General features: G+C 39.1%; 1 protein-coding gene across 15 annotated transcripts in view; it reads left to right on the top strand.

Annotated features, from left to right (window-relative positions):
- ELAVL4 (ELAV like RNA binding protein 4) overlaps nt 1-25,287 on the top strand; it is a 170,292-nt gene that overhangs the window by 73,891 nt on the left and 71,114 nt on the right. Inside the window, exon 1 of one of the 15 annotated variants that reach the window (XM_008265272.4) lies at nt 4,818-5,064. The exons of 12 other annotated variants lie outside the window; for them this stretch is intronic. In XM_008265272.4, coding sequence (XP_008263494.1) covers nt 4,984-5,064 — 81 coding nt within the window. In that variant the 5' untranslated portion in view covers nt 4,818-4,983. Of the gene's footprint in view, nt 1-4,817; nt 5,065-25,287 lie in introns of those variants that run through there. 2 more of the 15 variants (XM_008265274.4, XM_008265277.4) reach the window with 2 other exon arrangements.

Genomic DNA, 25,287 nt, shown 5'->3' with positions numbered 1-25,287 from the left:
TCAGGATATAGGAAGCAGAGAAACAATCCCAGCCAAGATGGTAAATGCTAAGAAATAAACCCCATCATGCAGTTTCCTCAGTCTGCACTGTGGTGGCCTTGAATCCTCTCCTGCTTCTGTGAATCAGTTACGGTCTACTTTTGTCTACTCTCTTGTAACAACTAGCCCTTGAAGTCGTCTTGCCAACAACCTTTTTTTTTTTTTTTTTTTTTTTTTTTTTTGGACAGGCAGAGTGGACAGTGAGAGAGAGAGAAACAGAGAGAAAGGTCTTCCTTTTGCCGTTGGTTCACCCCTCCAATGGCTGCCGCAGCCAGCGCATCGCGCTGATCCGAAGGCAGGAGCCAGGTGCTTTTCCTGGCCTCCCATGCGGGTGCAGGGCCCAAGGACTTGGGCCATCCTCCACTGCACTCCCGGGCCATAGCAGAGAGCTGGCCTGGAAGAGGGGAGAATAGCTATCATTTGTGGTAGGGTGAAGATGCATTTTTTGAGGACTTAATATGTTCATTTCTTTGGAACATGGACTTGAAGGTCACTATTCTTTTTTTCTTTTGACACTGATTAAAAGATGTCATTAGAGGATAAGTCCTTGTCATTTAGGATAGTTAAGATAAGGGATTTTGAGGTTGAACATTTCACAGTGAGGTTTGTGTCAAATTATGATCTGTTGGGACATTCAAGGAGGCATGGAGAGATGTTTATTTGTATTCATATGAATCTAAGCATGATTTCAAAAGGTAGAAATAAAAAAACCTTCTGGACATTTAAGGGTTCTGTTTGTCCAGATGTTCAATCTCAGGAAAAAGTAAAGTTGACAGAGTTGGAAGGAACTTGTCTTTCAGTCAACTGAACATGGAGCTTGGCTGGAACTTGTTAATTTTACAGAAAATAGGAACACTTTGCTTCTTACAGAAAAAAAAAATGACTCTTTGAATACCTTTCCTCATTTTCCCTCCAGAAGCACTTGGGCAGATGTTGACCTTCTTGGCATGCCCATGTGCAAATTGGCATTTTGATAGTGGAGGAGAAATCACAGTTTCTTGTCATACGCATCTAGCTACCATGTACTTGGAGTGGAGGGAAGTGTAGATTGATGGCTGTGACCTCCAGTGTGTCATGGGATATGCCAATAATGTCTTCTCAAGAATTCTGTATTTTCCTATGCTTCCAGTCTAAACCTTTTAAAGTTTTGCTTTCTAATTTGTACAATAAAAATAATAACAACCTTAGTTGAACTTTTTTTTTAGTGTCCCCTTTGAAGATGCAGCAGTAGTAAATATGGCTCTAATGATAAACTTTAGCTCTAAGTGCTATTTAAAAGTCTGGAGTGGAAAGGCTGAGAATTTGCAGTCTTTACTAATGAAACTTTCATTAGGAAAGTGCTCACTTAAAATGGAATAAACGACTAAGTCTCTGCAATTTGCGATTTTGACCAACTTTGACTCATCCTTTCTTATGTTACTGTTTGTAATACAGCCAACCACACATCTAAAATTCTGGATATTGTACATGTCTTCAACATTAATTATCTCTGTTGATGCACTGGGTACAGACAGTACAATTCCCACAAGTCCAGATTCTTACTGTAACACCAAAACAAAAGTGATACTTATGAATAATATCGGGAAAGTTGTCCTCATAGTAACTGTTCCCCAAAGGAAGTTTTACATAAATGTGCATTTATTATTCAGGATATTAAAAGGGAATCCTTAGCTTTTACTTTTTAATTTGGGCTAAAATATGTAAATTGGTTTTATTTTGGAGTTGCTCTGTTTTAGGTTTCTTTGGGGGAGAATAACTTTCTATATTGATTATATTTTAATCACTTTTACAGTGGAAAAGTTTCCAATACTGAAATCAACCAGGTTACTGTGATTAGGACCCAGAGGGGCAGTGTGCAGATGAGATTAAAAACATGTTATATTGATTTGTACACATGCAGGAAAAACAGATTTGTTTCTACCGGATACCACTCTTTCTGTGTCTTTGTTGGCAGGGCCAGCTCAGAAGCTTCAGTGCCACGAATTTACCTCTGGCCCCAGGGGACTTCAAGTGTTCCTGTAGCCTCTGAGGAGACTTCTTTAGCTTAACAATCTCTCTAGTACAAAGGACCTCAGAGTCAGGTAGAGGTGAGCCAAAATCCTGACTTACCCTAATTTATAATTGAGTGTTCTTAGATGAGGAACTTCAACTTTCAGAACCTCAATTTCTTTATCTTGAAGATGGGAGTCAGATGAGAAAAGTGTTTGAAGTCATCAGTCATAGATGCATCCTGAAAACTGAATGTGCTTAGACAATGTTAGGTACCATACAGTCTGTCAGTCTTTCTGTCCGTTGGCAAAGGTCCTTCCCCAGGAAGAGACCAGTCTGCCTATGGCAGATGTCCTGGGAAGTGACATTGCATGCAACTCTCATAGTCTCCATCCTCTCCTGAGCACTCGGGGGGTGGGCGATAATGGTGAGACACAGTGGCTTTCCAACACAGACAAGACCTCACCATTTCTCTGGAATTGTGTGGCTGTTATTAACTTTTTTTTTCTTTTTTGCATCCTTATAAGGTATTGCAAAGTACACCCATGATCTCCTTTACAGTTAAAATTAACTTGGAATTTATTTATCAAGAGAAAATAGATGAATGTAAAATTAATTTTAACCAGTGCTTTTTTTAAATTTCTTGAAATAGCCTGGTAGGTAATTTAGAAGTCACTGAGAAAGAATAAGAGAAGGGTTGTGCTTAATTGATAGTTTTTTGACTTTTGCCAAGAAACCAACTTACTTTGAATCTATCTTGCCACTTCACCACATTAGCTTTTCTTCTATATCCCTTTGTTTTCCTCGTAGGCTGAATTTTGAAGTTCTGTTTCTCAAGGAGTGGTGAAGAGGTTGAGGCAAAAAGTGCTTAATGAGATTTTTCTAACTTGCCATCAGTTTTACTTCCTCTGCTTAGTGAGGCAGGATGATGGATGACTTTGGCAGTGCAAACAGCTCTAGAAGTGATCAGATTGACTGAAGAGGTGTACGGGATGTGAGCAGAATGCTGGCCTTCAATTTAGTACCCTCCTATTTGAAGGGGGAAAAAAAGAAGGAAAAACCACTGCAAAGACCCTGACATAGTTGTTGATTACATACATTTGAAATGAGGAAGCAGGGGGTGTCAGGCCAAACCTAAATTTGTGCCCTTTTTCCAAGACTCTCAAGGGGGAAATAAAAAGCGTGATAAATAAATTGACGAATTATTCTAAATTGAGACCTATTGCTTTACCTTTAAGAATGGAGAAATAGGCTGGCGCCACAGCTCAATAGGCTAATCCTCTACCTAGCGGCGCCAGCACACCAGATTCTAGTCCCGGTCGGGGCACCGGATTCTGTCCTGGTTGCCCCTCTTCCAGTCCAGCTCTCTGCTATGGCCCGGGAGTGCAGTGGAGGATGGCCCAAGTCCTTGGGCCCTGCACCCGCATGGGAGGCCAGGAAAAGCACCTGGCTCCTGCCTTCGGATCAGCGCGATGCGCCGGCTGCGGCGGCCATTGGAGGGTGAACCAACGGCAAAAGGAAGACCTTTCTCTCTGTCTCTCTCTCTCTCACTGTCCACTCTGCCTGTCCAAAAAAAAAAGAATGGAGAAATAAAAAGAATTTATTCCTGAAGGGGTTCAAGACTTAAACTGAAAACACAATCTTAGAACATCGTTTACTGTCACAGATTTTGAATTTCACTTCATATACAGTCATGGAAAGGATGTGAGTGGGAGTTACTTCTTTTCTTCAATTTAATCCTTAGAGGAAGTAGGTGTTCAGCCTAGCAGGTACAACATCTGCATCCCACATTAGAGTGCCTGGGTTCATCTCTCAGCTCCAGCTCTTGACTCTAGTTTCCCACCACTGCGGAACCTGAGAGGTGGTGGTGATGGCTCAAGTAGTTGGACTCCTATCACCCACAGGGGCTACCTGGATTATGTTTCCAGCTTCTGGCTCTAGCCCCCGCCCAGTCTGGGCCATTGTGGACATTTGGACAGTAAACCAGTGGATAGGAGCTCGCTCACTCGCTCTCTCTCTCTGCCTCTAAATAAATGAATAACTCACCTATGGGAAAGGGTTGTAAGTTAATCTGATCCCATGACTGCTGTTTTCCAGGCCCTGTACTTTCATTTCTTTAAAAAAAAAAAAAAAAAGCAAACAACTTTTATTATGAAATAGATAACAGGACTTTTCTCTTTCCACATGAGTCTATGTATTTCAAAGCTTCACCAAAAATCATAAAAGGTTTTGCAGGTTTATGTGTGTAGGTTTTGTGTGTGGTATACAAGCTCTTAGAAGGTATTTTCTTAGTTTTAGACTATGCTTATATGGGAAGAAATATATTTATAAAAAGGGAGAAGGCTACATTTTGGAGAAAGGAAAGTATAGGAGATACTTCTCTAGATTTTAGACTAGAAAAATCCAATTCTATTAATGAAGGGCCAAAAGGAGATAATTGGGTGAGTGATTTGAGCAGGCAAATGGGCAAAATAAGAAGCAGATGTATATTCTTAGGATTGTGTTGCTAGGTAGGTGTTTATATTTTTAAAAAATTGGAACTTCATCTATATTTAAGACAGTACTTGAATCTTGAATTTATATTTCTGGCTTAAGATTTGCCACAAGAAGGAAAAACTTCAAGTTTAGAAGAGCTTTACTAAGAACTCTTAAAAAGATCTCTAGTTAGTGAATTTTGGAGACATGGGTTGGTGTAATCTTGACAGTACACTTCCTGAGGTATACTTCAGGTTGTGTCAGTTTTCCTAGAACAGAGGAGCAGTTTACATTCTAGAACTTTGATTGTTCTAACAGATTTGTGACCATAGAGATCATATCTCATATTCACTTAGCCTTATATAATATTTGCTCTATGTTGTCAGTTTGATCTTGTTAATGTAACTAAGACAGGTACTGTTAACCCCTTTTTTCAAAAATAAAACTCAACTGCTTGCTTCAGGTTAAATATTTAACAATATGAAAAGTCTTCACTCCAGAGTATCTGGGAATATGTCCAGGTTGGCCAAAGTTCGCCTGTCTTGGGTAAAGGAACAAAAGGTAATTCCCTTTCTAGATCTAAATTTTCCATGCAGTTTCAGGAAATGTATATTGTATGTTTGTTGTATAGGAAGCACAATCTAGTTGCCTCCTAGAATGTCATGTTATTTAATAGATATTATAATATGTATTAAAATATGAGTATCAATAAGGATAATGACAAACAAAATGTAGGCAGTGTTTTGGCAGAGATGGTACAATATACAGAAGAGGGAGATACTTGTTAGAAGAAGAAGACAAGGCTTTATGGAGGAAATACCTTTTGAGTTGAGCCAGGAAGCTGGATTAGCAGAAGAATTATAAGCAAGGTGGATTCAACATAGAAGGAATAGTATTAATGAAGGCATAGAGATGGGAACTTAACAAGGCTTGTTTAAGGAATTGTAAGTAGCTTGGTGTGAATGCAATATAGGCTGTGTAAAGGTAAAGCTAGAGAGACAGTTGTAAAAGTTATGGTTTAGGAAGGTTCAGTATTTTAACTTGGTTTCTACTTTGGATTAGTAGCTATGAAATGTTTTAGATCAAGGACTGTTGTTTCCTGGTTGTTTCTCAGGGGCTAGACCTCTCTTTTTATTAAGTGACAATATCTCAGAAGTAAAAGCATCCTAAAGACTTTTCTAAAGTAAATATCAGTTACTTAGAGAGCTAAGAATTGGCATTAGAGCATTCTTCTGAACATACTGTGATGTTACGATGATGACAATCATTGGTGAAGTCACATTGAGGACTACTTTTAGGGTTACTTGTCAGAAAGCACTAGAATGAAAGATACCAACTTTTATTCAGATGGTAAAGAAATGTGCCATTAGAAGAGTACACTGTGTGCTCTAGCCAACAGTTACCAGTGCTCATTCTGTAGAGTAAATGATGGTCAAAGAGAAGGTGGTAGTGGGTGCGGAATTAGCTTATTTCCCCCTATATTAAAAAATACCCGCTTTAGGGCCCAGCACTGGTGTAGCATGTAAAGCTGCCGCTTGCGATGCCAGTATCCCGTATGTGCGCTGGTTTGACTCCTGGCTGCTCCACTTCCAATCCAGCTCTCTGCTATGTCCTGGGAAAGCAGTAGAAAATTGGCCAAGTTCTTGGGCCCCTGAACCCACGTGGGAGACCTGGAAAAAGCTCCAGGTTCCTGGCTTCCAACTGGCCCAGCACCAGCCACTGTGGCTGTTTGGGGAGTGAACCAATGGATGGAAGACCTGTTTCTCTCGCTGCCTCTGCCTCTGTAACTCTGCCTTTCAAATAAATAAATAAATAATATATAAAATACCCACTTTAGATTTACAAGTATGTGTACTAAGTCACTTAACTTTTCTGATTTTGGTATTTTTAAAAATTATTTGTTTTCATTTTATTTGGAAGGCAGAGAGGCAGAGAGAGATCTAGCTGCTGATTCACTCCATAAATACCTGTAACAGCCTTGGCTGGGCCAGACCAAAGCCAGGAGCCAGCAATGCCATCCTGGTCTCCCACATGGGCGGCAGGAGCCCATGTACTTAAGCCATCTTCACTGACTTCCTGGGCATATTAGGAAGCTCAATTAGAAGTGAAGCAGCCAGGAATTGAACCAGCACTTTGATATGTGATGCAGGCATCCCAAGCAGTGACTTGACCACAACACTCTGACCTCTAAGTTAGGTCTTATCTGATGACCTTCAGTTAGCATTGGAGGGCAAAGATTGTGTCAAATGCCTTCTTATTTCAGTGTCTGGTACATAGTGAATACTCAGTATGCATTTATTGAGTTGATTTATCATAATCATAATATCATAATTTGGCTTTTATGGGGGGTGGGGGTTGTTTTTTAAGTTTCCTTAACTTCAGAGTTAGAAAACTTGTGAATCTTAGATCTGTCATTGACTTTTGGGAGTCCATTTAGCCCAAGTCACCTATACTTTCTGAGATTCAGTTTCTTTTTTTTTTTAAGATTTATTTTTTATTTATTTGAAAGAGTTACAGAGAGATGTAGAGACACAGAGAGAGGTCTTCCATCTGCTGGTTCACTCCCCAGATGGCCGCAACAGCCAGAGCTGCGCTGATCCGAAGCCAAGAGCTTCCTTCGGGTCTCCCATGTGCATGCAGAGTCCCACGGACTTGGACCATCTTCTGCTTTCCCAGGCCATAGCAGAGAGCTGGATTGGAAGAGGAGCAGCCAGGGCTAAAACTAGCACCCAAATGGGATGCCAGTGGTTCAGGCCAGGGTTTTAACCTGTTACACCACAGTGCCAGCCCCTGAGATTCGGTTTCTTAATGTAAAATAGAATTAATAAAACTTCAGAGCTTAATCACAGGCTCAGTTGAACTGTATCTTTAATACATGTTAGTGAACAGAATAGCAATATTAGGTTGTGGTTTTGCTTATAGTTGTTTTATTGGGTCTGAACCAGCATTTAAAAAACATTAAAACAATGCAATGATAGAATGGACTGAAACAGAAAAGAAAATATCGTTGAATGGTACTTACCTTAAAGTAAGTATTTTTATTTCATGAATCTTCTGTTTCAGTTACCTTTCGTTCTAAGTTGTGATTTGAAGCTGCTGCGTTCAAAATATCTTACTTTTTTCTTTTTTTTCACTTGTTGGTTCATGACCAGAAAAGTTTGAGAATCACTGTTCTTGCTGACAGTCAACTCTATATTAGCCAAAAGAAAAATAACAGGCTATTATCCTCCAAAGCATTAAAGAAAGGATAAGTTCTGATTGTTTTAGATTTAATATGAAGCATTATATTCTGTATCTTTGGAAACTAACGAATGTGTGCATGGTACATGTTGTCCTATTAACCAAAATATGTATTAACCAGGAAACCTCATTCCTTGGCCATGCCACCTAACTGAATCTTCAAAATAATAATAATAGTGACTAATGGGGGTGACCTAGAGGTAGAATTAGAAATGAGATTTTCTTTCAGTTTTTGAGCTCTTACTCAAAACTGAGTCAGGCACTGTATCTTACAAACAATATCCTTTTTAATCCTTACAACACCCTTAAAAGTTAAATGTTAATTTTCCTATTTTACAGATGAGCTAACATGTTTTGAGAGATAAACTTATACAGCAAGTAAATGGTTTGGCTAGACCCTGTTTTGAACCCAGATCTGTCTGATTCCAGAGCAACATTTGAAAGATTTGTTCAGTTCCATGAAAATGTATTAAAATGACAATAATGTGTTAGTACTGTACTCCTTTACAAAGATAAGTGGCTCAGTCAGTTCTCCCTTGAGGATTTACTTGCTACTCTTGGGGTCTTAGTCTGCAGGTGGATACCGAGTTGATTTAATCACAACAGGAGCTAGGACATGTGCAGATAATTTTGTGCTATGTATTTTACTTTGAAAGTACTAAGAAAAGTATTTTCTACACAGTAGGAATTTAATAAAGATTTATTGAATTGAGAAAATGAGAAAAGTATTGGAGAATCTTTGGGCTAAAGAATCACATACAGGGGCCATCGCTGTGGCATTGTTGGCTAAGCCTCTGCCTGTAGTGCAATGCCAATTCAATTTCCTGCTGCTCCATTTCCCATCCAGCTCTTGCTTATGGCCTGGGAAAGCAATAGAGGATGGCCCAAGTACTTGGGCCCCTGTACCCACGTGGGAGACCTGGAAGTTCCTGGCTTTCTGGCCATTTGTGGAGTGAACCAGCAGATGGACGATGTTTCTCTCTGCCTCTCCCTCTCTCTATCTGTAACTCTACCTCTTAAATAAAGTGTAAAAAAGGAACAGTTTTTACTATGTCTACTCACATGGATGTCCTTATCTGCCATGTGGGCAGACTGATCTATCCTAAAGCCATTCTGCTTTTTTTGGAGCTCTTAAAACTGGCAGCAGATAAAATCCAATAAGAGCTTGAGAACTCAGATTATAAACTTTAAGTTTTGTTCGACCTGAGAGAACATTTTCCATCTTAGTATGAAAGAGAATCCTATGACAGAGACATTCCAAGAATGATAAATGGAGGTTGTACTTCCTTAGCATCTGAAATAATGATAATGATTGTTATTATTTTTACTGTTTCACTTACTGGCCTTATAACCTCAGGCAAATCACTTCACGTTTCTTAGTCCAGCTTCTACATTTGTAAAGCAGTTAATACTTCTCAGGTTGTTAAGATTAAATAGGTCCATTTGGTAAATACTTACAAAGACTTACCATTTGGTGGTCTCTGAATATGTAATAGTAAAATAGACATAGCCCTGCTGCCCTCAAGGAGTTTAAGGTTTTTGAAAGTGCTATGAGAAGGGGATTCAGACTCCTACCATCTGCAAAGGCCACTGCTGAGACAATACAACACACTCTGGTCGCCCTTGCGGCGTGCATATTATTGTCATGTATGCCTCTCATTTGCATCATCAGAATTTCCAGATTATTGAAGGCAAGGGTATTGCGATAATAACATTTTTACCTCCACCTCTCCCTGGGTTCCAGCCTTGCCTGTTGGCCCAATGTTACCTTATACCATGGTTGCTCAATGAGTCCAAAACCCAGTTCAGCAGAATTTTACCAAGTTGTTAAAGGTGTTGTGCTGAGGAAGGAAGAGTAACATTTGCTGAACAGAGCTGAATTTAAAACTACATTAGGGCCGGCGCCGCGGCTCAATAGGCTAATCCTCCACCTAACGGCGCCGGCACACTGGGTTCTAGTCCCGGTCGGGGCACCGGATTCTGTCCTGGTTGCCCCTCTTCCAGGCCAGCTCTCTGCTGTGGCCAGGGAGTGCAGTGGAGGATGGCCCAAGTGCTAGGGCCCTGCACTCCATGGGAGACCAGGAGAAGCACTTGGCTCCTGCCTTTGGATCAGCGCTGTGCGCCGGCCGCAGCACGCCAGCCGTGGTGGCCATTGGAGGGTGAACCAATGGCAAAAGGAAGACCTTTCTCTCTCTCTCTCTCTCTCTCTCACTGTCCACTCTGCCTGTAAAAAAAAAAAAAAAAAAAAAAAAACACTACATTAAAGCATGAGGTGGTGATATATACTAATGTTAAAAATGCCCGTGACCTATTCAGACAGAAAATTCATCAACAAGCCTAGAAAAATAATATATTCTTTCTTTGCACTTTTGTTTGTATTTCATGGAGAAGCAGTGTATCTGCTACAGGCAAATGATATCTCAGAGATGACTGCTTAATTGATTTATCTTAGGACCAAATCCATTTGCCTTCCTGAGGCCCAGGTCACCCTCTGTACCTGAGCTCTGCTTTCCTGCAGCTTCTGTTCACGCTCCGCTCTGAACTGTACCACACAGGTCCTTACCCATGCTCAGACAAATTCTTCAGTCTCCAACATTCTTCTGCTTTTCTTCACCTGGCTTCATGAGACAAGTTTGAGGCCAGTCTCATCCAGAAAGGCTCCCCTAACTTACTCTGGATTGGAGCCTCCTCTGTTAGCACTGCCAGGGCCTTCCATCATTGGTATTCCACACTGCATAATCAATTGTTGATTTCTCTTTGTTTCCCCACTGTCTTGGCAATCAGAAATGGCTGTATCTCTGGGCCTCACAACTAGTAGCTGCTGCAGTAATTGTTAATACTATGATTGAATATAGGTTAGGTAGTTCACGGAATGTTCTCAGTGGGTACCTTTTGGCCTCTGACTTGAGTATTGGACTCAAAACCCTCTTGTCGTGAAGACTGGTTTTGACAGTGAATATTTCTTAGCAATCATAGTTCTCTGAGCTGAAGATCTTCAGTATCTCTATTTACATGAAACTTTTCCTGATCACCATGAGTCACCTATAATTCCTCAGTAATTCTTTCTTCTAGACTCCTTTATGTCACTTGCTGTCTGTACCACACAGTTGGCAATGATACATCACAATAGTAGTGACACTTTAATAGTGTATATTTCAGGCTTTGCAAAAAGACTTTTACTTAAGTTAAGTCATTGGATCTCACATGAGCACCAGGTAGCTTAAATAACTTGTGCAAAGTTGCATGACTACAAAGTTAAGGCTTGGAATTCAAAGCCTAGTTTATTTGCTTCCAAAGCTTGTGTTCTATCTCCCATCTTCTATTTTGTTTTATCTCTCATTTTTTATTTTGTTTTATCTTCCATTTTGTATTACTGCTTACAGGATAGGACTGGTCAGAGACATTTAACATAGTGGCTATTAATAGAGCCTTTTTTTAAAAGATTTATTTATTGGGGCCGGCACTGTGGTGTAGCAGGTAAAGCTGCCACCTGCAGTGCCGGCATCCCATGTGGGGGCCAATTCGAGTCCCGGCTGGCTGACTTTCGATCCAGCTCTCTGTTATGGCCTGGGAAAGCAGTAAAAGATGGCCCGAGTCCTTGGGCCCCTGTACCCAAGTGGGAGACCTGGAAGAAGCTCCTGGTTCCTGGCTTCAGATCGGTGCAGCTCGAGTCATTGCAGCCATGTGGGGAGTGAATCAGCGGATTTATTTATTTACTTGAAAGGTAGAGTTACAGACAGAGAGAGGCAGAGACAGAGAGAAAGGTCATCCATCCACTGGTTCACTCCTCAAATGGCCCCAATGGCTGGAGCTAGGCAGACCGCTTTCATTCCCTATACTTTACCTTTTTTTTTTTTTTTTTTTTTTTTTTTTTTTTGACAGGCAGAGTGGACAGTGAGAGAGAGAGACAGAGAGAAAGGTCTTCCTTTTGCTGTTGGTTCACCCTCCAATGGCCACCATGGCTGGCGCGCTGTGGCCGGCGCACAGCGCTGATCCGAAGGCAGGAGCCAGGTGCTTCTCCTGGTATCCCATGGGGTGCAGGGCCCAAGCACTTGGGCCATCCTCCACTGCCTCCCCTGGCCACAGCAGAGAGCTGGCCTGGAAGAGGGGCAACCAGGAAAGAATCCAGTGCCCCAACCGGGACTAGAACCCGGTGTGCCAGCGCCGCTAGGTGGAGGATTAGCCTATTGAGCCACGGCGCCGGCCAACTTTACCTTTTTTTTAATATTTATTTTTTGCTTATTTGAAAGGCAGAGCTACAGAGAGGACACACACACACACACACACACACACAGAGGGGGTGTGGAGAAAGAGGTCTTCCATCCACTGGTTCACTTCCCAAATGGCTGCAACAACAGGAGGTGATCCTATTCTGAAACCAGGAGCCAGGAGCTTCTTCTGGGTTATCTATGAAGGTGCAGGGGTCCAAGGACCTTGGGCCATCTTCTACAGCTTTTCCAGGCCATAGCAGAGAGCTGGATGGGAAGTGGAGCACCAGGACTCGAACCGGCAACCATATGGGATGCAGGCACTGAAGGCAGCAGCTTTACCCTCTATGCCCCAGCGCCAGCCCAATTCCCTATACTTTAAACTTCCTCATCTGTAAGCCAGGATTACTAGGATTTAGTGAACCAATGCAGAAACATTCTTGGAAGCTGGAATTAAAAGATAATTGTTTTGGTACAAAGAATTTTTGAAATCCATATATTCTAGAAGTCTTCAAAACAGTTCATAAAAAATGCCTCTAATGAAAAAACTATGCCTGTCTTTAAAAAAAATTATACCTAAGTAAACTTATATTTTCCCATGAATCTTTTGAAATGCTTGAAGGACTTAAAATAATACTTAGCATATAAAGTGATAATGGTCATCATCATTATTATCATACAATATTCATTTGTGTCCCATTTTTCAAATATTTTTTGAGTGCTCACTATATGCTAGAGATGTCCTAGATGGTGAAGATAACAGCAGTGACTAAGACAAGTACCTATCCTTGTGCTTTTGTTTTAGAGGCAGAAGACAGATAACAGATTAAATAAGTAGATGTTAGTAAATACCATATATTATGTGAGATTTTATAATTTCACATAGTGAAATGCTGTTTAAAAAATAAGAGCTAGTGGTTAGAGAGTGACACTGATCAGTAGTTGTTTGTGGACTCGTGGTGAGGTCACAATATCTGGCTTCTACTTGGTGAGCTGCTGCAGCCAACACCGTCTTCAAGAGGATGAGATTCATTATGTCCAGCTTCAGATCCTGGGGTGACAGGCTTGCCTGAACGTCACTCAGTGCAAGGTAGTCAGCCCTGGCATGTAACTGGAAAGTCAATGATTAAGTTGAGATGTATTGGGACCATCACTGCTTTGCCTGTACCACGTAAAGCTGCCACCTGTAGCACTGGCATCCCAAATAAGTTCCCAGCTGCTCTGCTGCAGATCCAGCTGCCTGCTAATGCACCTGGGAAAGCAGCAGAAGATAGCCCAAGTGCTTGGCCCCTGTACCCACATACCCACGTGGGAGACCCAAAAGAAGCTCCTGGCTCCTGGCTGGCTCATCCCCAGACATTGTGGCCATTTGGGGAGTGAACCAGCCAATAGAAGATCCTCTCTCTCTCTCTGTCTCTGTCTCTCTTTCTCTCTCTTCTTTTTCTCTCTGCCTCTGTCTCTCTGCCTTTCAAACAAATAAATCATCTTTTTTAAAAATCCTGAATTTTTTTTAAAGTTGAGGTAAATGGGCCTGAGGAAAACCCAACACAGAAAACTAATAAACAGGCCAGAGGTCCCAGCCTATCAGGAAGAGGTTCTACTCTATTTCCCATGACATGGGATAACTGTCCCCAGAAGGTCAGAAGCAAGGCTAGACAATTCAGCCAAGGACAGAGTCAGCCAAGACATCTCATCAGATAAGCTTGGAAGAGCTCCTAATGGCTCCTTGAGGGAGTCTGAACCTAGAAAATACAGTAGGAGTCGGTACTGTGGTGTAGTAAGTTAAGCCTCCAGTACCAGTTTGAGACCCAGCTGCTCCACTTTTTTTTTTCTTGAAGATTTATTTATTTATTTATTTATTTGAAAGGCAGTGTTACAGAGAGGCAGAGAAAGAGAGAGAGAGAGAGAGAGAGAGAGAGAGGTCTTCCATCCCCTGGCTCACTCCCCAGATGGCCACAACGGTTGGAGCTCCACCGATCCGAAGTCAAAGTCAGGAGCTTCTTCCAAGTCTCCCACACTGGGGCAGGGACCCAAGGACTTGAGCCGTCTTCCACTGCTTTCCCAAACACACTAGCAGAGAGCTGGATTGGAAGTGGAGCAGCCGGGACTTAAACTGGTGCCCATATGGGATACTGACACTGCAAGTGGTAACTTTACCCACTACACCACAGCGCTGGCACCTGCTCCACTTCTGATCCAGCTCTCCTTTGGCCTGGCAGAGCCTCAGTCATTGTGGCCATTTGGGGAGTGAGCCAGCAGATAGAAGATCCCTCTATCTCTCTTTCTATCTCTCTTCCTGTCTCTCCTCCTGTCTTTGTTAATAAAAATTTCAAGTAAATAAAAAATAAATCTTTTTTAAAAAATGCAGTAGTCGTTGACATTAAGGTGAAACTCTTCCTTTCTATAAGGCTATTCTACTGATTTAGAGCATCAACTGTAAATCTAAGAAATAGTTTTGGTCCTTCCCAACTTACTTATCTTTATAAAGTCACTAACTTGTCTGAGCCTCAGTTTTCTGTAAAATGGGGCTAGTAATACCTTGCTCATAGGCTTGTTTAGATGATTAATTCAATTAACACATGAAAAGGGCCTGATTCAGATTCTGTCACATAGTAGGCATTTTATAAAGAAGGATTTTACAACTAGTCATCCTAGGGTGTACATTTTAGATGTTGGTCATTTATTTCAGGGTTCACAGGGAGAGAAGCTTTAGACTGACACTAAAGAACTATTTTCCATTCCATGACTTGCAGAAAAGAGAGAAAATAATCTCAAACCTGAGGCTATATTGTCTCAGAAAGGGTTGCAGATGCTAGAGGAAAACAAGATTGGATTTGCTCCAAATTAGTATGATAGAGACTAGAACAGCCAGTCTCTCTCTCAAAGCTATGTTGGCTCCATCCTGCTAGGGTCACAGGACCTTAAAGGCCTGTGGCTCTCTGAAGAAAAACACTTGGTTAAAAGGGCTTTGAAATCTGAAATCCTGAGCTTTATAAGTTTTATCATTCACTTATGAATTCAAGGGAAGGATGAAGGATGATTTGACTATTTTCATAAAACAAAAATATTCAAGGAAAGACCCTAATCCAACTGGAATTTGTGAATAAAACTACTTGATGTCCCCTGGAAAGCACTAGTTCTAGAAGAGTATAGAAATAAACCTATAAATATGTATTTGTAATCTTTTCTTTCCATTGTGTATACTATTCCACAAAATTAAAATAAAATTTAAAGATTAAAGACATAGAGCAAGAGAGCATAAGAGAAAAAATAGTTTATTCTCATCTCAAATCTCGTTTGTTTTCATCAACAGGGTGTAGACTCAAAATTACTTTAAAAACAAACTGAAATTCTCCATCAAACACATTTAAGAATGGAAGATGGAAGAATAATTTTTCAAGCATTTAGCAGCATATTTTTTGTGCACAGCATGGATGAAGCCACAAATATTTTTCTCCTGTTGTAGAGAGTAGCTTGTTAATATTATGATTCTCCTAGAGTTTATTTGACCCCTTGGCCAATAGTTCTCATTTGTTTTGATATTGATGCTTGATCTCATCTAAGATAAACAGAACAGGAAGAGTGAAGAAAAGGCTGAAGAAAAAGATTTTAAATATATACAACCATATATTCCTCGAATATACAACCACACATTCCTCTGAAGGGCTTTCTCAGCATGCCATGGAACCTGGTGTGTAGGGAAAAAAGAGATTGCCACCTATGTCCCCATGTTCTCTCCCTGTAAACTCTCCAGGCACCCTAGGTGCCTAGGTCTACCTGCAATCACTGATCCATTCAGCAGGTGTGTTGGTTGAATTATTTTTGTGTGCTGCACTCTGGGAGCAAAGAAGTCAACAACAATTGAAGCCCTACTCTTAAGGAGCTTCAAGGGTGATGCAGTGTAGAGTGTTGTGTACCAAGACAGAAGAGGGAAAGGAGGTGCCTTCAGCCATGTGGTTCCTAGAAGACAGCTCTAGGAGGTTTTATAAAATGGCAGTGTTATATAGATGGAAGTGGGAGTAGCATTTTAGTGGGCACACTTGCAAAGACGTGGAAGGGACATCTAGCAGAAGATGTTCAATTATGGCAGCTGCCTTGCTGCATTTTGGAACTTTATCTGTTTACAGATCTGTTTATTAACCTCCCAGGACTAAATTCCTAGAGAGCAAGGATCAAGTGCCATAGAACTCGGAATAATAATACATTTAATCTTTGCTACATTCCCATGAACCCAGTTAACATAACCCTATCAATATGCTCCAAGTTACACTGAAGGAAACAGACACAGAAACTAAGTTGCTCAAGGCTACATAGCTAAACAGGAATTTGAAACTAGGCTATCGGACTCTAGTGCCTGTGTGTTTTAACTACTTTTCTGTATAGCAGATATTTAATGAATGTTTGAATTGACTTTAATTGAATGGTTGTAGAATAATTACATGATTACTTAATCATTAATTTAAAAGGTATAGGGGTAGGCTTTTGACATAATAGTAAGATGCCACTTGGGATGCCAACATTCTGGATCAGAATACCTAGGTTCTAGCCCAGCTCTGCTTGTGATTCCAGCTTCCTGATAATGTGCAGCCTAGGCGGCAGCCAGTGATCATTCAAATAAGTGGGTTCCTGCTATGCACATGGGAGACCTGGATTGAGTTCTTAGCTCCTGGTTTTGACCTGGCCCAGCTCTGGCTGTTGCAGGCATTTGGAGACTGAATCAGCAGATAGGAATTTGCTCTTGTGTGCGTTCTCTCTCTCTCTCTCTCTCTCTCTCTCTTTTTCTTTCTCTTTCTCTTTCTCTGTGTGTGTGTGCTTCCTTGCTTTTCAAATAAATAAAAAATAAGAGAAATAACATGCCAGGTATGCTCAGGCTTGATAGTTGTTGCAGCAAATTTTAAGAGCCTCCATTGGCTTTTGCTTTGGCTTTGACTTTGTGACTTTTGGTAACTCTCATAGGTAGAGATTTTCTGTGGAGCTCTTAACGTCAAGATGTTATTGCAGACTTCAGGCATATTCAGAATGAAAGTGAAAATAAAATGTGAATTCAGGCCAGAAAAAGAGGAGATTGGAGTAATGTGGAGATGAAGCAACATTGGCCTGCCTGGAAACTGAAAGACTTCTGTCCTTATAAATACTATCTTTTGGGACAGTTTGAAAGAAGTTGAGGGAGACAATAACAATAAAGGTGATATAGCTTTAAAACAATGAAAGTACTCCTGTTTTTAAACCGATTCCAAAGAGGAGAGTGGTGAGTGTAAAGTAGTAAGGACAGAGCAAGGAAAGTAGATTTGACTGATAGGACATGGCGAGTTATTTGTTGATTCATTTATTCTGTAAACAAAACCTAAAACTGCACTGGGCTTACAAACGACTCAAACACAGTCTTGTCCTCAATGAACTCACAGTTCAGTGACAGAAAAAGACAGGAAGCTGGGGAGTTTAGATGTTGGATGGTAAATGTCTGAAATGGGAATGTGTACAAAGATTGATGTAGGAGCCTTGAAGGTATTTAAGAAGGGCCTAATTGGCCTGATGGTGGAGAGATAAGTGTTTTCCAAGTCAAGGGCAGTGCTCGATCGCACTTGGGAGAGAACACAGAGAGTTCTGGTTTGTCATTGCTGGTGCAAAAGGCTGCAGCAGGATGTGGCCTGGAATGTTCTTCCAGGGCTTACAGTAGTGGGTAAGGGCATTAGATGGTGTCAGTGACTCGAAGACATGCGTTCAGATGTAGCTCTGCACCATATGAACAGGAGCTAGTAGTGTTACCTTCTGTTTGCTCCTTTATCTTTAGTTTGCTCACTTGTAAAATGCCAAATGATGGTGAGGGAGGACCCCACATAGCTTTCAGAGTCTTTATGAAAATTAAATGGGATGATGAGTATGAATGCGCTTAAAAAATCCCTAGGCTAGCATGTGATTTAGTGAATTCTTAGTTTGCACATAAGAGTTTTGTAAGGTGTTTATAAGGAATAGTCTCATTTCTTCAGTGGGAATAACACTTGCTGTGTTATCTCTGTACTTCTACCCTGGGAAATCCTCTTAAGGTGCATTCTGTCAGTGGAGGTGCTGCTTAGAGCAGTCCAACTGGCGATTCCACCATGTGGAAAACCAGAATTGTTCTCTGCTCTCAGCATTCGGAGTGCACTGCAACCTTCTGGAATTTCCCATGAAAACAGGAGGATTTTCCTTGTAGGAAGTCACAAACCCTAATGCTTGCTTAGGATCTAATTTAACCATTCACAGTGGAGAGTTTTTTGAAAGGGTAAAAAATACCATAAATTGTGTTTATAAGTGTCAAAAATAGTACTTTCATTATTCATTTTTTAAGAGTTCACTCAACCCTTCTTCCTTTGCCTTGTATTTTCCTGTCTGTAAGTATTGTGATAACTTATTGGTGATTGTGAGGCATTGTGAAGATAAAGGAAATAGCTATTGGCATAGGTGATGTGTTCTTTTCTATTTTGGAAATTAAATTACAAGAATAAATCTTACCAGCACCTAAATTAGTCACCTTTGCCACTGGAAACACATTGTAATGGGCTAGTATTTTCGGAGTGTTAAGTTTTGTACAAGGAAGGAAGGGATGAACATGTTCCAAGTGCTTAGTATGTTCCAAGCTCTGGACCAGATACCTCAAATTTTTACTTTTAATCCTCACAGCAATCCTGCAAGGAAGATAGAATTGCTTGCATTTTTCAGATGAGTGAATTTAAATTACATTTCAGAGAGTCCTAAGTGACTAAATCAATGTCAAATCTAGAGTCAGTTTTCAAACCTAAGTCATATCAACCCCACACTTCATGCTCTTTCCATTGTACTTTGGTAGAGTTTTACATTAAGATCATTCCGGTAACATCCATTTGTTTGGCAGCATTTTCCAACTAATAGCAGATACACAGACTAGATGTTTTAATCAAATTATTTACTTAGTCTGAGACCACTGAGTTGCATTTCAGGATGATAGGAACTTTCTTCAGACTCAGAGGTGTAGGAAGGGGCACAGAATTTGGTTTCAGACTTGAATTTGGATTGCAGTCATAACTGAATAATAGAACTCACTTGCTAAAGTTTCGTTTCTCCACAATTCTCCATCTGAAAATGGGAGAACTGACAATACCTGTTTTGCAAAAGTGTGTGAGACTTAAGTGAAGTAAAATACATAAGACCTCCTATCATCATTTATTATGTGTTTAACTATTGCTAAGAGAGGAAAGAATTACTGGTAATTGCTTGCCTAAACACTTTCTTATGTAAACCAAAAGCACTTTTTAATCAGAATTATAGCAGGATCTCCATTTATTAAGCATTTGACATGTGCCAGGTAGGGAATTTGCTAGATACTTTGTATATATTTCTCCATTACTGCATTTATGGCATTATATAGTAATTACTCATTTACTTATTTACTTCCTTGAAGGCAGGTGCCTTTTCTCTCTCCTTTCTCACTCCTTAGTATTCCTGTCATTGAACATAATGGTTTCTGGCCCATTAAAGGAACACTTTAATGTTACAGAATTTAGCTTGGCTTTTGTTGCTTTGTGCTGCCTTTCTTCTTTTAAGAGCTAACTTCAGGTGTGAGGAGGGGCTATTCAAATGAAGTACCATATCAACATCATAAAAATGTGGCTAATAACTTGTTTTAACATATGCTTATAACTAAAGAAATTTGAAGTTGCTGTAGTTTGACAACAGATCATTCTATTTGTTAGCCTTTCACTTTTTTAAAAGGGAAATTTGGGGGCTAAAAGGACTATATCAACAGTTGGAAGAGTTTACCAAGCTTATTTTGTGATTTTAAATGAGGGACTGTATACTCAAAGAAGGAAATTCTTATCGATACCTTTATTTCATATGCACTGATTAATGGCAGAATATGTACTGAAAAATACATCTTTAGGCAGTTTTATGGTATGAATATCATTGAGTGTATTTTCATACCCCAACATAGTATTCATCAACCACTTGATGTAGCCTCTTGATACAAGAGACAATAGGCAGATATGTGAGGCCTCTGCTGCCATAACACAGCATACTGTTTTACACTAAACTTTTCCATAAGTGAAAGTAGTGCCCTCTAAAATAGTGATTTAAAAGCACATATAGATATATAAACCCAATAGCATACTCATTTATTGTCATTTTCAGTTTTGTACTATACAAAATTATATGTGCTATACTTTTATGTGACTGGCAGCTCAGTAGATGTGTTTAAACCAGCAAAAACATGTGGGTAATGTGTTGGCCATGACATTACTTTGATTAATGTTATTACACTGTCATATATGAGGCCTATTATTCACCAAAATGTCATTATGTGGCACATAATTGTACATATATCATATCTACTTGCTATATATAAATGATACAAATACATGTATCATATCCACATTATTCTTACATATATCATATCTACTTGCTATATATAAATGATACAAATACATGTATCATATCCACATTATTCTTAGGAACATGGTGAATTAGTACTAAAATGGTCTCATCTGAGAATTATATGTGACACAGTTTGAAATATATACAAAGTAATGTTTTTGAAATTTTATCATGTATTTTGAAGAGTCTTAGTATTTCTGAATTTTAAATATAACAATCTGACTATTCCCAATTAATGAGGTTTTAATAGCAAGTTGTGAAAAGGGTAAAAGACTGTAAAGACAGAAGTATTAATTTATTTATCCTATATAATCAAAAATTCTGTTGTTTTGAGGCAAATCATCAAAACACATATAGTAAGAAATTTTAAAAATAGAACAATGAGGAAACTGAAATGAAGAAAAGACTTGTTAAAAGATTTGTTTTAAATAAAATAAACCCAGAGGAAAGCTTTGTGCTTTTCAAAAAACCAGTTCACTGTGAGATCTCATGGTCTTTACACAGAAGGAGCTATAAATTTGGCATTCATTTTCCTAACAATGTTAAAAAGAAGGGACCCAATGAATTAATTTTTAGTGTCCGAAAAACAAAAGCAAAAAGAAACCCATCATACAGAGGACAGAGAATATTAGTGGTTCATTATCATAATAAAGTATTTGTCTCAGAGCACTCAGAAACATTCTGATACTTTGTGACTTTTTTTTTGCCTCTCTGCTTCTTGTTGGTGGGATTTTTAATAAATATGTATTAGGAGAATCTCTGTATGCAGGGAAAGGAGAAGAAGAGAAGCTTAAAAAGCATGGTGCAGAGTGCTGCCTGACAGTGTCATACATTCACAAGATGTCCTTGAAGATGGAGCACAGAACAGAGATCAAGGAAATTTTGTCAGCTGCAGTTGGGAAAATAAATGGCTGTTGTATGATTGGGCAGATCGTGAAAGCAGGCTCCTGCTCAAACCATGTAATTAAGAAAAGTGGGAGCTTTTGTCCAAGTGCGAAATGTTCATAATATCAGAATTTGTCAGCAGGAGCTCTTAGAACCGATCAGTACTTTTCTCTCCCGATCCGAGGAATGGTTTTCCTATAAATCATCGTCTCTTCTTGCTGTCCCTCTGAAGGTTGCTGCCAGGTGATAAAGCAGACTTAAGATTGTAACCTTGCTAATTCATAGTGATTTAGGTGAAGGGGAGACTGAACGAGTTTCAAGAAATGTGATTTTTATTCATTTGAGCTCCCGTGTATCCTCTAATGCAGAAACAAACAGAGTGTGGCCAAGGAGAGATCCCATAGGATGGCTCTGCAGAACAGAGAGAATAATTTTCAATATTGTGGCTCCAAAGAGTTTGAAGGACTTGACATTTTCTTTCTTTTTTAAAAAATAACTCCCTTTCAGATTAAAGAAGTGCTATAGTGTCACTGTAAAAAAAAAAAAAAAAAGGTTAGAAAAGAAAGGTGGAGACAAGTATAACAATCACCCATAAACCTACCATTTATGGTGAGCATTTTTATTTTTCCCACCTACTCTGTGCATGTTTGTGTAATTGAGATAATCAATCTTGTATTTCACTCCTTCTTCTACATTGATTATACAGATTTTTCTTCTGTTATAAAAAGCCATTATACATGTAATTGAACAACTGCAGAATATGGTATCATAAAACTGCACAATAAGTTATTTAAACATTCCCCTTGTCAGACCCTTAGGTCATTTCTGTTTTGTTTTGTTTTGTTTTGTTTTTTCACTCTTCTTGATATACCTCATTGTGTATACTTTTGGTTTATAGTTCTGGATTCTTTTCTCAGCTTCAGAATAGATCATTAGTTCCATGAACATGAACATAAAGTACAGAAAGGTTGTGCCAGATTTATATTTCTACCAGTAATGATGAGAAAGACCATTTCTCTTCACTTTAAATCTTGGCAATTGCAAGTCTTGAATCTCTATTTTCTGTGTACATGCGTTACCCACAAATAATTCAAGGACACATTTCTCCCACTCTAGATCTGAATTCTCACTAACACTGATTTGGTAGAATCCAGTTTTATTCCTTCCGGAGAATGTCTGAGGGGGGATGGTGTCCAGTTGGCTCTCAGGGGTACTTGAAGGAGTAACATTCTTCTGTCAAGTCAAATAGTCTTTTTTTCCTAATGTTTCTATCTTATGTATTTTTTAAAAAATCTAAAGAAAGGCAGTGAAGGGGAAAAATAAAAATAAAGTTTTATGTGTGCCAAAGAAAATTTTCAAATTTAAAACTACCCTATTACAATGATGCTTAAGAATTTTCAGTAATAAGCCCGTATATACAGTATGAGACTATGTGAATTGTGTAATTTACCATGACTACTTATACATATGGGGTACTTCAGAAAGTTCCTGGAAAAATAGAATTGAAAGATAAATTTATTTTGTTGCAAAAAAGTTTTTAAATGTATGCATAGATTTTTCATAATATATATTTTTCATGAATTTTTTTAAAACATCCCCACACATTGTGCTCTGAGAACCATTTTATTTTACTTAGTGTCTTTAGCTTCAGAATAACCCAAATAATCTCTCACTTTTGAATTGCCCAGTTGAAGAGCTGTTAACAGTATACAATTCCTCTGTAAAAATAGGTTACTATACAGTTTTTTCTAGATGCCAACTCCCTGTGCTCCTCTTCACTTACTCCTCATCCTCACCCCTGCTATGGGAAGAAAATTTTTCAAAATAAACTATATTTCCATGTAAATTTATGAAGCCTCTAATCTGAGTGGTATAAAATTTAGATTCAGAGATGTAACCCTAATGCTTTAGATCATGATACATGAGTATGCATCAAAAAGTTCACGGGAATTGGAATTAAAAGACAAGGGTTTTTTTTAGTGCCACAGATCTTTGAAATCCATGCATAGTGTTTTCAAATTATGCATTTTCCATTAAATTTTTAAAGAGCCATCATACTTATATATACACAATAACACACTGCTTTTTTAGATAACTCTTGATAAGTTTACTCATACTTTGAGCCACAAGCCAGGCATTTTATAAATATGCAACACTATGTCTACATGAATTGCACCTTAGGCTATTGTTTATGCATATAATTAGAAGATGAATCCTACCTAATCAGTCTGTGAGCAGTTTTTCAAATGATTCATTAACTATTCTTTGTGTGGAAGATGAAGATAACGTATGTGCTATCACAGTTGGTTCCCGTCCCAACAGTTACACTTAGCTTGTTTTAGGCATCTTGGTTATTTTGTCCACAGAAAACATTCAGAGTTTAGAGTTTGAGGGGATCGGATGGGAAGGAATTGTTTTCCCATTGTTTTTTTCTTAATTAGAGCTAATAATTTTGCAAGAAACCTAAGTTTTCCCACGAGATTGTGTTTATATTAAAATGAAAACATACTAGGGATTCCAATTCAATCCCATCAAGGTGGCATGTGCCAATGCCATCTCACTATTCTAAGTGATCAATTGCAGTTCACAATTGATCATAATGAAAGGACTAAGAGTCAAAGGGAGCACATAAACAAGTCTAGTATCTGCTAACACTAACCGATAGAATAAATAAAGGGGAGAGTGATCCAACATGGGAAGTGAGATACTCAGCAGACTCATAGAATGGCGGATGTCCTAAATAGCACTCTGGCCTCAGAATCAGCCCTAAAGGCATTCGGATCTGGCTGAAAAGCCCATGAGAGTATTTCAGGCATGGAAAGCCAAGACACTCTGGCAAAAAGATCTCTGTGAGTGAGATCCCAGTGGAAAGAACAGGTCTTCAAAGAGGGAGGTGCCTTTCTCTGAAGGGAGGAGAGAACCTCCACTTTGACTATGACCTTGTCTAAACAAGATAAGAGTCGGAGAACTCAAGGGGCTTCCATAGCCTTGGAAACTCATGACTGGTGCATAGGGAGATTACTGATGCCATAAACAGGAGTGTCAATTTGTAAAGTCAACAACAGGAGTCACTGTGCACTTACTCCTCATGTAGGATCTCTGTCCTTAATGTGCTGTACACTGAGGCTTAATGCTATAACGAGTACTCAAACAATATATTTCACTTTGTGTTTCTATGGGGGTGCAAACTGTTGAAATCTTTACTTAATGTACACTAAACTGATCTTCTGTTAAAAAAAAAAAAAAAAAAGAAACTATCAATTCCCAACTTGACTCTCACTGGGATTAAACATGACAATAGGTCTGATCTGATTTCATCATCATTTAAAAAAAAATCATCTATTATTTTTCACTTTATGTTTCTGTGTGGGAACAAACTGTTGAAATCCTTACTTAAGGTATAATAAGCTGATCTTCTGTATACTAAGATAATCGAAAATGAATCTTGATGTGAATGGAAGGGGAGAGGGAGTGGGAAAGGGGAGGGTGGTGGGTGGGAGGGACGGTATGGGGGGGAAAGCCATTGTAACCCATGAGACGTACTTTGGAAATTTATATTCATTAAATAAAAGATAAAAAAAAAAAAAAAAAATGAAAACATTTGTCTTTTTCTAATATGACTTTAACATAGTACATTAAAAGTATCAAATTGTATTTACTTATTGGCCATTGTACCAAAAAATGAACTGTGGCGGTTAAGGAAAGGTTCTCTCCTGTTTGTAATGAACTAAATGATCAAGCTTGTCCCTCAGTTCTGGAGAGTTTTCTGTAAAAGTCTTTTCAAACCAAATCCCCAAGGGTTTTACTACCACTGCATCTGGATGGACACACAGGAAATCATTTTAGTTCCTAACTGAAGCTCTAAGAAATACAGTGAGATATAAAAAGAGGCCAGTATTTATTTAGGAGGGGAAATACGTATGATGTGTCTGAGGAAGATTAAAAAGTTGAGTTTCTGTGAATTTGAGAAAAATGTCGAAGAGAAATTAAATTTTGATTATGCTTTTCATATCCATGCTGGCCCTGCTATTTTAAGTATTAATGCTTCTTGTTCTCTCCAGCA

Source organism: Oryctolagus cuniculus, chromosome 7 (assembly GCF_964237555.1).
Source record: "Oryctolagus cuniculus chromosome 7, mOryCun1.1, whole genome shotgun sequence".
NCBI lineage: Eukaryota > Metazoa > Chordata > Mammalia > Lagomorpha > Leporidae > Oryctolagus > Oryctolagus cuniculus.
Note: the sequence above shows the minus strand (reverse complement) of the source record. Positions and strands in the feature narration are given on the sequence as shown.